This window comes from Peromyscus leucopus, chromosome 10 (genome assembly GCF_004664715.2).
Source record: "Peromyscus leucopus breed LL Stock chromosome 10, UCI_PerLeu_2.1, whole genome shotgun sequence".
In the NCBI taxonomy this organism is placed as follows: Eukaryota; Metazoa; Chordata; class Mammalia; order Rodentia; family Cricetidae; genus Peromyscus; species Peromyscus leucopus.
Window position 1 is genome coordinate 49,860,641 of NC_051071.1, and position 13,638 is coordinate 49,874,278.

At 37.5% G+C, this 13,638-nt stretch overlaps 1 protein-coding gene across 2 annotated transcripts in view; it reads right to left on the reverse strand.

Moving 5' to 3' along the window:
- The window catches only part of Arap2 (ArfGAP with RhoGAP domain, ankyrin repeat and PH domain 2), a 186,498-nt gene that overhangs the window by 90,772 nt on the left and 82,088 nt on the right, over positions 1-13,638 (reverse strand). For both annotated transcript variants that reach the window (XM_028868146.2, XM_028868144.2), the window contains exons 10-11: positions 5,114-5,229; positions 2,844-3,043 (exon numbers count right to left, since the gene is read on the reverse strand). In XM_028868146.2, coding sequence (XP_028723979.1) covers positions 2,844-3,043; positions 5,114-5,229 — 316 coding nt within the window. The remainder of the gene's footprint in view (positions 1-2,843; positions 3,044-5,113; positions 5,230-13,638) is intronic.

Genomic DNA, 13,638 nt, shown 5'->3' on the forward strand with positions numbered 1-13,638 from the left:
CACACGTGTGTGTGTGTGTGTGTGTGTGTGTGTGTGTGTGTGTGTGTGTGTGTGTGTGTGTAAATAGCCTGGGATTACCAAACTATTTTTTCCCCTTGGCAGTATGGGGATGAGCATATGCCTTTGTACCTGCAAGAAATGTTCTAATTCTGAGCTATTTTTATAAAAAGGGAAAACCTTTATGTTCAGTTAAATCTCATGCATGTAAATACAGCTACCAACACCAGACAAGTGTAGTAAAAATGAGCATAGAGACCCAATGTTGACATCCTATGCTACTGCTTCCTCTGAAGAAAGGAAGCGGAGAATTAAATTAAGTACAGTATAAATCCACTCTCAGACACAATTGATACACAAGTAAATGTCTCAAGTAAGCTAAAATGAAAAACATTTATATAAGAACTTTCATTGATCTTAAGGACAGACACTTTGCCTAGGAACAGTAAAGATTCTGCACTTTGTAGTATACTAAATCAGAGGCTCTTTTCCTTCTTTATTGAAGAGGTAAAGATACTTTAGGGCACAAAGTCCCGTAGCAGGAGTTCACATTGCCTTGCACTTTTAATTATAACCTAAAAGCAACATTAGAAGCCTGTGAGTTGCAGAAGGAGATACTAAAGCAGTCTATGTAAGAACAGATAAGCTCGGAGAACCAGAGATATGGCTTAGCAGTTAAGAGAACTGGTTGCTCTTCCAGAGGACCAGGGTTCAATTCCCAGAACCCATAGTGTAGCTGACAATCATCTATAATTATAGTTTCAAGGGACCCTCTGGCCTTTTCTGGCCTACATGGGTACCAGACACTCACATGGCCACAGATATGATTGCAGGCAAAATACTAATACTGATAAAAATTTAAAAATGGAATATATGAGCTCTAATGGAGAAAGGGGACAGTGCAGAAATAGAAGTGTCAGTGAGATGACATGGGCTTTAAAGAAAGCATATAGCTTAAGAGTGTCTCTTTCATTTTAGATCTTAGTGTAAGGTAGGCAGTACAACTTCTTACCAATTAGGAAAAGGATGACAATATGCAGGCTTACACACTGGGCTAGAGGCAGCAATGATGGCTCTACTTCTGGTGTGCTATTTTTCAAGTGTCTTTGGAAAACTGAACTGAGATTCTCATAGGGTTAGAAAAAAATCATCTTCTTAATGAGCACTCAATACAAATGATAAGTAACATTGATGCAAAGAATGAGAATTGAAAACAGAGCCCAAGGCACACATGTACTTCAGTCACATGAAGTGCTGAGGTCACCTAAGCATGGTTGACAGCTACTAAGAAAGCAAGACAGCATGGCTTACTGAAGTGAAGGGGTGCCGACATCAAAGACAGACATACTAACACAGATCTCAAATATTACAGAGAAAACAAACACAGCATGAATGGAGACTGACAGGCAAAATACACTGGTAAGAATACTGTAAATACTTGTACTGAATGGAGAGAAACGAAGGCTGCTTACAAAATGTTGAAGGAAAAGGAAGTTAAAGAAATGAAGAAAACCCATGCTGGTGACTGTATAGTCACAAAAACACTCAAGTTTGAAAGGGGAAAAGCGAACAGAGAGCAATGCAAAGAAGGAACTGAAGAGCTTGGGAGGATCAGTGTTAAGAAGGTAGACTGAGGCAAGTTTACATGATGAAACAAGAAACCAGTTTAAAGACTCAAGAGACTAAGTAAGGGATGAACTGACGCTAGGGAGCAAGGAAAGAAACAGAACACAAGAGGAATAGGAAGAAGCAAAATAAAGCTCTCTCTCTCTCTCCTAATGAGATGGGAGAGAAGAGGAAGCGGAAAAAAAAAAACTATGTAGAGAATCACAGGAGACTGATGTTTTCTGCTACTATGATGTTAATTAAGTGGTCAAGAAAGTTACCTCTGCATCATAATAAATGCTATGGGACAGAGCTCCAGAAAGTGCCGAAACTTCTTGACAATTGCTGGAGTGGTGTTGCTCATTGTCTCTACTTGACTGAGTCAGAAGCTCCTTTCCTGTCCTGTCTCTGGGCCTAATAGTCAACTCTAATCTTGTCCTTATCCTCTGTTGTAATAACAATTTCTGTGCCAGTCTAAAGAACTTTATGTCATATCGGTTTCTACCTCTGTAAACCCGCATCAGAACAGCTGGTACTATTGGTAAATTCTGTGTCTTCTTAAGTTGGAGTCAGGGGATCTGTAGAGTAGGAGGCAAGAGGGGCAGACTAAAGTTGGCTAAGCTTCTCCAAGTGCTCCATAAAGCATTTCATAGATAAAAGTTCACTTCTATCCACTCCCTTGGATATGGATCAGGGCTCATAGATACACTGAGATACCAGACAACCAAGTCTAAGGTCACAAGAAGGAAGACATTTGTGGCACTAGCTCTTTTCATAAACATCAGTTCTGTTGGGAAACATTCCAGTTCAAATTCATACTATAGGAGATGTCAGATCCAGCATACAAGGATAGAGCCTGAACATCTTCAATATAAAAAAATACACTTTAAAGAAATTATTAGAGCACTACTGAAAGTATTCATGTAAGCATGCAAACTTGTTCTGGATGTATTCTAAAATCATCCCAAAAAATTTAAACATGTTATTTTTTTAAAAAAAAAATCTATGTATGGACTAGTAAACTCAAAATATTATTACATACTTAAAAAATAATTTTTATCAAATCCACATAGAACTGAATATAGAATTATATGATATTTCTAAATGGTCTTCTATTTAATAAGGTTTATCTCATTTCACTTTTCACAACCATTACCGAGGACACAGTATGTTTGATGACAAAGAACAGCCAGTGCCAATTTGCAACCAAGCAGGGATGAGCAAAGCGTATCACTAATTACCTGCACACTTCTTACAAATGACAACACAGAGATTGATGGATGCCCAGTCAGGATCTGGGGCTTTACAATCCGCACAGCTTCTGTTGGATTCATTGAACCAAATCTTCTCAGCTACTTCATAATCAGAGAGAGTTTCTGCTATCGACTGCTGCACAGCTTCAATCCAGTCCTGTTTCTCCTTCTCAGACTCTGCTGTGAAGCTGGAACAATTAACATTTCTGCATTATTGATCTCCCTTATACAGGCCAATTAAGCAGGGTGTTCAGTTTGCATATTCATTTCAGCCACAAATTAAATAGTAGCTAAAATGAACCCTGCTGGGTGGTATTGGATTGTCTTTTTCTATTAAAAGTTATCTAATTTAACAAATCAGTTTCTTTTTCTTCTGATTTTCCATACTGTTGATGGCTCTGCTCACAGATCTTTAACCAAAATTATCACATTTATTATTTCTGATCAAGACATACAGGAATTGCCTTGGTAGGTCAAAGCAAATGAGAGTCATGTCTCTGAAGCAGTGAATTATATAATAATCCAAAAAAGACTGGCAGTGTTTCATGACTGCTGGAATATTTTGCCAGGAAAGTATGTCATCATAGTCTAAAACTAAAATTATCAAAAAAAAAAAAAACACCCACCAGAAATTGTGATTTTTTTTTTCAGATTTAAAAATGGAAATTTTTAATTAGAAGACTCTCCAGATGGCATTAAGAGACTGAGAAACAAGAAAAGTTTTAAATGGTTACTATTTTAAAGGATTTCTAACTCAATTTTAGCCAGCTCTGACACAGTCTGATTTCTTAGTACTGGCTAGATGTCTCACAAAAAGTGATAAAATATTAAACAGCAATGTTGCCCTTCAAGAAAGATTTATTGATTGTTTATTATAGGTAATATCCACATATGCCACAAATGACTCAACAAAACCCACTGTAAGTTATTGCCACATTATAATTTTTGTTCTATGAACTATAATGACTTGAAGTATAATGAAAATAATTGGTAGTTTACCATTCTAAGCAGTCCATAAAATAGGTGGCTTATAGAAATTGTACTTTCTGAAGAACTCTTTGATTATATCATTCCTATAATACTAACTAATTCTTATTGATCTCAAGTTCTCCAAGATGTCCTAGAGGTTAGTTACAGCCAGGATTTCTGTTTAGTGGAGGCTGGAATCTCTCTCTCTCTCTCTCTCTCTCTCTCTCTCTCTCTCTCTCTCTCTCTCTCTCTCTGTCTGTCTCTCTCTCTGTCTCTCTCTGTGTGTGTGTGTAATGTGTATGTGCGTATGTGTGTATGTATGTGTGATATGCAATGTGCTGAGGGTGGAAAACAAGGCTTTGTGCATGCTTGACAAACACAATGCCACTTATCTACAATCTAAGCTCTAGATCTGCAAGTGTGAAAATAAAGCTTATTATTCTTTATTTGTTAATTTTAATCAAAATTGGAGCCTACAGACATATTTTGAGAAGCAAAGTATGAGATACTCAAGAGTACCTCAGCAATAATTATATCATCCAAAACCTAGAACAATTGCCTCTGACTCACAAACAACCTGACCTGTGTCATTTGGGGCAAATGTATTAATGTAGTTGCACTCAACAAATTGCCTATGTCTATATTACACATATGGAATCATTATGCATGATTAAAATATGTTAAGTACATTAAGTATTTATTATTCATTATCATAGTGATGCAATTCCTCAAGTATCATAATACATTTTATATACATATTATATATATATATGTATATATATACATATATATATATATAAAATCAAGATGTTAAGATATTTGAATTAATAACTTTATGTGAGGCATTAAACCCAGAAAGATTCTAAGCTGAGTCACTGGAAGAAATCACATTCAGCAACTGTAATTAAAAGCCAATCTTAAAGTAGGATTCTTTCTGTTAGGCTTAAAGAAAACAAACACAACCTGAAGTCAATGCAACACTATTTTATTTCTTCTATATGTGAAAGAGTTAACAGATTCATTATGCTCAGTTTATAAACAAAGTACTGCAAAAAGAAGTAATTCAAGACTCATGAAGAAAATATCTTGGTTACTTACATAGTTCTCCAAGCCACTTTCACAGTGACTTCCTACATGCCTAGTAAGTTAGACAATGTGGACAAGAACAGATGATTTTTACCATTCTATACAATGTAACACAACTGCCAGCATTATGAAATGAATTTCCCAGGCCTTTTTGAAGTCATAAAAACAAATACTCACACAAAAAAATGTTTTAAATAGCTTACCTGAAACTCCTGTAGGGAGTGATTATCTCAAAAGACTGTTTCACAGCTCGATCTACTTGCTTTACATTTGCAACATTCATAGGAATTACAGTAATACCAAGTCCACTCTTAAAATCCTAGTATGGAGCAAAAATACAAAATCACTTTTGAAAACACAACTATAATGTCTTTCTTAATTCAGAAATTCCTAGAAACATTGCTACATATGGGTATGGAGTTAAACAGAGTTAACTAGAAAAGGAAAAGGCCAGCAGTTCTTGCAGTAGGCAGTCCTTTCCAGTATATGCTAACACTATGCTAGCCTAAACATCACTGAGCAACAGAGCTAAGTTGACAAGACCATGGATATATATGCCTTGCTTTGAACAGTGGGCACTATATTTACATGTATCAAATCAACTAAAGAAACTAACAAATCAAGAACCTTTGTCGAGCCGGGCGGTGGTGGCGCACGCCTTTAATCCCAGCACTCAGGAGGCAGAGCCAGGCGGATCTCTGTGAGTTCGAGGCCAGCCTGGGCTACCAAGTGAGTTCCAGGAAAGGCGCAAAGCTACACAGAGAAACCCTGTCTCGAAAAACCAAAAAAAAAAAAAAAAAAAAAAAAAAAAAAAAAAAAAAAAAAAAAAAAAAAAGAACATTATGAAGTCAGCACAAATACCCTCAAAGAGATAGTTACAAGTGATATGCATCTAGCATTGCATGATGGAAAGGAACTAAATATGCAACTGTTGGTTTTTGCTTAATCTCATTACATTGTCCCTGCTGTGGAAATGAGTTCCTCCTCATTTACATTCAAAGACATCGCTGTTTTATCAATTGTACAGGTTTACATTGCCAATATTCCAATCAGACTCTTAAACACCTCCTCCAGTGCCACTGTGATACGAACACTACCCTTTGTTCACCACTGATAGGAACTGAGTTCACAGTGTCCCATTGAAAATTAAAAAATAGGAGAGCCCATCCTAAAAGCAACAATGTTGACAATATGCTGCATAATCTTATGGGCCTGGTAACTTAGCAATAAATATGCTCAATATTTTGCACAATTGCCACCTCAAGAAAGGAATGATCTGTGTAAATAGATTCAGATTAAATGATCCTGGAGCTACTAAATTATGATAATAAAAACACATCCATACTAAAGGAAAATCCAAAAATACTGTGCCATTTTCAATAAGTACACTTAACAAAGACAATTTAGAAAAATTAATAAGAAGAAAAAATAATTCAAATGCCCTTTTCTATTGTGACTGTTGCATACGGAGGGTGAGTACTATGCATTTCTGTTACACATTGGCTATATATATATATATATATGTATATATATATATCCCATTTTTGATCTATACGATATAAAATGCTACATATGAGGACATACAGATACCTATTATAAGAAAACCTTTCACCCCTTACCTTTTAATATTGTCTAGCCATGTCATCTAGAAATAAAGAGGTCGTTACAGAACATGGAGGAGAAGACACCTGGTCCTGTCCACATCAGTGCTTCTCTGCTCTCACCAGAGTCCAGCTCTAAGAAGTAACTGTGTCTTAACTTTCCTGTGGGTCTTTGTGGTTACAACTAATGCATTCTTAGTTGATAAAATTACAACAAAACAATTTTAGAACCAAATTTCCCATCTGTATGAATGTATGTATGATGTATGTACATATGTAGGTATTAAGAGCCATCAGGAATAATTGCGTAAAGGCATTTATTATTGATATTATCATTCATATGGGTTGATATTTTTTGGATGTATTTATTTGTGGTCTGGGCATGCATGTTTTTATGCACGGAGGGAGGTCAGAGAAGGTTGCCAGGTGATCTGCTCTATCACTCTCCACCTTATTCTCTTCAGACAGGGTCTCTCACTGAACCTATAGACAAGCTGGTGTCATTGAAGCCCCAGCAATTTCCCTGTTGCTATTCCCCATGGTGCTGGAGTTACATACACATGTGCGGACATGCCTGGCTGGCGTCATAGGCACATGTGTGGGCATGCCTGGCTATCATATGAGCCCTATGGAGCTAACACAGTAAGTGCTCCTACACACTGAGCCATCTCTCCAGCCCTATTTGTTATTTTTCAATGTGAAGGTTTATAGATAAAATCAGAAAAATGATGTATTTAGAAAATAAATCTATAAAATATTACATTTTCTGGTAGGATAATAAATGACTCACAGTGTTAGCGTAGAAAGGCAGAATTTGAGAATAAAGAATATAACATTATACTATAAAAAGCAAAAACACAATCAAATATTGACTACTCTGAAATGATTAGAATGGGAGTTGATCCATTTCCGTTTTGTATAGTTAGCTTCGGATGACAGGGAGCATACCAAGTGAAAAGGGACATCAAACTATTCTAAGCAGCCATGTTTTAATACTTTCCCACATATCAGCACAGGGCTGACTTTATTTTGTAAATTAAAATACCAACTCCTAATTATCCATATAAATGCCCCTGTTGGATAATGCAGCTGCTGGATAAACTCCCAAAGTTGTGTGCCTCGAAACTTAAGCCTTCTTTTATAAATAAGGAAGTAAGATGAGACTAGCAAAATGAGGCACCTGTCTAAACTTGATCGGGGGATAAACTCTAGATAAAACAGTGTGCCTGCACTGAATGGCCTTCTAACAATCTTCCACAATGAGGCTGGTGACAAGAGAAGGATGTCAGGCCACTCCACAGCATTCTGTGGGGTGCGTGGCCTGCAAGTATTGTGTGATGCTAAGGGCAGAGACTCATCATGCTTTGACCATCAGACTAGCAGATGGTGGTGAGAATGACAACCTGTTATGGAAACTGATGAGACTCATCATGGTTCCTGCCTGGATGGATGGCCCCTCATCTCTACATATGAGTCATAAAATCGCTACATCTAAAGCTGTAACTCCTGGTAAAGTGAGGGTCAGCTCAGCACTCCAAATTTCTCCCCAGCAAGACAAAGATGATATTTTCTTATCCTGGAAAATTGTAACCGATTTATCAACTGTCTGCCATGGCCATATGGTTCTGAGTAATTAGAGGATGCACACAGCTCACTAGCACCAATTGACTGTAAAATACAGAGCACAGTCACAAAATAAATGTCAGTGCTCTTGAGAGTGATTAAATGTGAAACAACTGCATTTCTTATTAAGAACACTTTGGTGATATTTAGCCACCCTTCAGACTATTAGAACACATCCAGACTATGTCCCATTTCTGGGTATTTGACAAAATTTTCTGTGTCCATCTTGCACATCCTGAGCATTAACAGCATGAAAAAAAAAGTGCAGAACCATAAAAGTCTTTAATTAAGAAAGAAAACTCTAACCTAAGATTCTCAAAGTGCCACTGAATCTCAGAGCGAAACTGCTAACAGAATTTAGACAGCATTGAGTCTAGACTGTCTAGACACCAGGACCCAAACACTTCCCTCTGCCTTCTGTAGAGTGAAATACAGAGTACAATCCAAGTATACCAAATTCCATTAAGACCACTAGCTACAAATGAGCATAAGAACACAATAGAATTCAGTTACTATTTGCCCTGGGCTCTGGTCCTGTATAGAGCTGAAAAAAAATCTTGCTGCAGCCATGCTTATTTAAATCACTGTCTAGGTAGGGTTCAGGAGTTTACAAATGGCTATGCGCTGCAATTGTCTGAAAAATTTTTGAAGTTGGTAGCATGCATCTTACTATTTTTTCAAAGCAGGGAAACTCCTCCTGGAAAAACCTGTATTCATTTAGGACCTGAAGTATGCAAGAAATTTTACTAGGACTTATATACCAGGGCTTACAAATGTATTAGACTACAAGGTACATGAAGCATATGGTCTAAGTAAAGATGAAAGCAAGTTGTAACATGCAGTGAAAGAGAATGCTTGGTTGTAGGTTAAGTACCTCTACCAACTTACAATCAGACAGAAAATATGAGATTCGTGTTTATAAAAAGTGTTTTGTTTTGTTTTGTTTTCCTGAAAGAGGTGATATCAGTCAAATGACACCACCAAGAGGAACCAATGTTCAGACACATCTTCTTCAGCATCATTTTGAAGAGGAGCAAGTTCACATGGTTAAAAGAAGAATGTTCAGTTGCACTGAGTGGCATACAAGTCTAGTTACCTATCATTAATCCTATCTCTTTTATCTATCACTTCCATCTGAAGCCAATGGAATGCAATACTAAAGTTAATTGCAAGAAAGTACTTATTCTAAAGTAACAAGCTGACATGATTTTTTTTTAAGTAAAATAAAATGTGAGTGTTAAATGTCCAAAGAGGAGTGGATGGGGGTGGGGTGGGGACAAGGTGGGGCGTAAGTGGGAGAAGGGGAGGGAAGGGGAATTGTGGTTGGTATGTAAAATGGAAAAATCTTTTAAATAAAAAAAAAGAAAGAAAGAAATTAAATTATATTACTCAATGTAGGGGGACCAGCCCTGACCTGTCAAAGGGTTCTTAACTGGAAGAGGGAGGAGGTGGAAATAATAGGAAGAAATATACATTTAGATGAAGAAAAAGAGGTAAGAGACACAGGATAGCTTTGAAAGGGCTCTGGATTAAGACCACAGACATCCGGAATTTATTCCTGATGAGCTTTTTATACATCAGCAAGGGGAGGCGCAAAAGACCTCCCCATTTCAAGGTCAAGGTATAAAGTACCAACAAGTGTAGAACCTTCAAAACACATGGTAACCAAGCCTTTGGCCAAATCATCCTATTATGCAGCCCTGCTGGGCAAAGTAAGCTCAGACTTTCTGACCTTGAGTAAGGCCTTACTGAGGAGCCTCTGGGGGACCCCACAACCCAGTGACTACAGTATGATTGTGAGTTTTATTTTCAGTCTGAAAAATAAGTGAAAAGCAAAAGAAGCCAAACTTTCAATCCTTAAAAGGCTGTCAACGGAATAAAACTGGTAGAGGTGCTATACTATGAAAGGTAAAGGGCTAGGGAGGTCTTGTAGAGTAAACAATGTTCTATATTTAATTTCTGTGGCCAACACAGAATTTCAGAAAGCAGGAAATTACCACTAGCAACAAGGATCACATGTGTTGCTTAGCAGATTCCAGATACTACAACTATATAAATACCTTGGCACTGACAGACTCAAGGAAGAAACCTGGCTAGATAAGCACTAGCAAGCTGCCTATCTAGACCTCAACCACATCATTTGTAAATAGAGTAACTCTACCTTAAAGTATTGTTATAAGAATTAAATGAAATAAGATATAGTCAGACAACTCCTTCACTTAAAAGTTTTACAGGCAGAATTTGTTATTCATAAAACATTCCATTTCATCTGTAATCACAGAATTACTCTATACTAAATATTCAGAAAGAATTTATCACAAATATTGACCAAGATACTGAAATGAGTCATTTATACAAATTTATTCAATGAGAGTAATTCTGAATTGCTAAAACCATACGGTGTCAGAGCAAAGTAAAATGCTGATCCCTAAAGAGAGAAATTAAAGCAGAGTTTGTTAACCCCAAATCTGCTGAAATCTCAACCTATTTTTAGAAATAGTGAATATTAGGTTTTCCCTGCCAGGAATTTAAGAACTTAGTGCTTAAACATTTGTTGAAAACAGATGTGGCATTGTATGACATTGGCACCAGACTTCTAGGAAACACCAGATGCAGAGCTTGGCCAGAGAGAGAACCCAGAGAATGTGAGGTCACCACCTACATCCTGTGGCTTCATTCTGTGCCATACAAACCAAGCCTTCAGAGGCCTATTTAAATTCTATTAGCAGTCCATTCCCATGCCAAAGCATCAAGGGACTTTACATTAGGAGGAAGAGGCTCTTGTTATACTCTGATTTGAAGATATTTAATCAAATGAGTTTATGTAGTTAAAACCCCAGTGCCACAATCAGCATTAAATGGATGCCCAAAACCACCAAGCAAGACATCTGGTTGTAATGAACAGGCTAATATTAGCATGATATTTTAAAAACTCATCAGAAAGAGATGGGAGACTATCAGGGAATCGTAACAAATGGAAGCCAAGACCAGTTTTCTTAAATCTGTTTCATGACCATGTGCTGAAATTCTAATCAACAAAAATACCAGGAACAAATACAATACAATACACCTATTTCAAAGTATGACTATACTTGATTATTGCACTAGGTGTGGTGGTGTGCACCTCCCAGTACATGGGAGGCTGAGGCAGGAGGACTGCCACAAGTTTAAGGCCAGGCTGGAATGCACAATGAGTTTGAGATGAACCAAAACTACTTAGTAAGGCCTTGTCTCAAAAGACCACACACAGAGACAGAAAAATGTATGACATTTAGACATACTGGGTTGTTATCTACATTTTTCCAGGTAAATGGTTTAGAAAATAATAATTTATCAAGAAAACAGAGGACATGTGTACTTTAAGCTTATTAAAAATGCTTTAGTTACATTATGCACAAAATTTCTACATAATAACATTAACAAGAAATGAAATGTAACCAAATGATGAAAATAAGTCATGAAGTTTAATTTCTTAATTATATAAAGGGCTCAAAGGAATTGGGGGGAAAAGATAATATAATACCAAAGAAGACAGAAAAATACAATGAGACTAATTCGAGCAAAATGTAAATTTAAAAGAAAAACTTTTTATAAAAAGACAAAAATCTCAAGCCAAGGAGACAACTATAAATAAATGACAATTAATTCAATGATGTGATTCTAATTCAACAACTTGATTCTACATGCTAACAGAGTAGAAGCTTCTTGCCTGGAACTCACAGTGAGAAATGAAACAATGCAAACAATATGCATTCTCACGAAGGCTTAGTAATACAAAAGCTCACAGCTCTTTGAAGGTTAAGGGGCTGGAGAGATGGCTCAGTGGCTGAAGGCACTTGCAGCTCTTGCTGTGGACCTACTCAGGTTTGGTTCCCTGCACCCATGTAGTGGAGCTCACAAGTGTCTATAACACCAGTTCCAGGAGATCCAACATCCTCTTCTGGCTTCTTCCCTGGTGTATGCACATATACAAACTTACACACACACACACACACACACACACACACACACACACACACACACACAATAAATAAATAAATAAATAAATAAATAAATAAATAAATAAATCCTTAGAAATTACTTTTCAGGAAAAATGTTAGTGATACCTATTACCCTCTAGGCCAGAGGTTTTCAACCTGTGGATCATGACCCCACTGGCAAATCTCTATCTCCAAAAATATTTACACTTCGATTCATAACAGTAGCAAAATTGTAGTAACAACAAAATTTTTATGGTTGAGGGTCACTAGAAATTGGGGAACTGCATTAAAGGGTCACAGTATTAAGAATGTTGAGAACCACTGCAGTAGACAGTATTTTATTTTTTAAAGATTTGTTTTATTTATGTGTGTGAGAGAGAGAAGTGTGGAGGGACAGAGAGACAGACAGAGAGAAAGGGGTGGTTGGTGGGAAGAGTATCACATGAATGTAGGCCAGAAGAGGGCATTGTATCCCCCTGGAGCTGGAGTTGTGCACTACCAGACTTGGCTCCTGGAAACTATCTCAGTCTCTCTAGAGCATGTGGTCCTCTCGAAGAGGAAGAAGCACTTGCACTTAACTGCTGAGCCATCTTTCCAAACCCTGGGAGGCAGCATTTTAAATATAAAGGGCCCTTGATGAGAAGTGTCAGAGGAATTCTGGGTTTGTCATCATGTCTATCTTTCTGTATGTATGTGTGACTGTGAATGCAGGCCTGCTCACCCCACAATGAAGATGTGGAAGCAAGGGGCCAACCTTGGCTGCCAGTCTTCCATTTTCTCCTGGTTTGAGACAAGGTCTCTTTACTGCATTTATGTCCCATACCAGGCTACTTATCTCACAGGTTTCTGAGGATTCTCCTGTCTTCACGTCCCATCTCCTTGTAGGAAAACTAGAATATTGATGCTCAGATTAAGTATTTCATTCTTACACATGTTCCGGGGTTTCAAACTAGAGTTTTTTCTTGATTGCTTACCAAGAAGCTCTTTTGCCTACTGATTCATTTCCTCAGTTCTTAAAAAGACTGTAGGATTAAGTATTGAATTTACATCTACCCATGGGTTTGGGCAGACAGAAAGAGGGAGATAGAGATGGAGAGAGATGGGGGGAGAGAAAGAGAACAAATTGACTTGAATTGATTGAGGCTAGAGTAAGAATCGCCTCAGTGGTTAAAAGTACCTGATATTCTGAGAGCATGAAAAACCCCAGAACACATGTAAATGCTAGCCTGCCTGTACCCCTGGTGCTGGGAATATAGAGATGGGAGCTCCCCAGAGCAAGCTGGCTTGTGAGACAAGCCAAACTGGTAAGGTCTTGGCTCAACTAAGAAACCCTATCTCAATTCATAAAGTGGAAAGGAATGGGGAAGACTCTTGATGTCAACCTCAGGTCTCCTCATGCATTCCACACACCTTTACACACACACACACACACACACACACACACACACACACACACACACAGCCACACACCACACATGTATGAACATATACACACCACACACGAGAAAAAAAATGAAGGATATC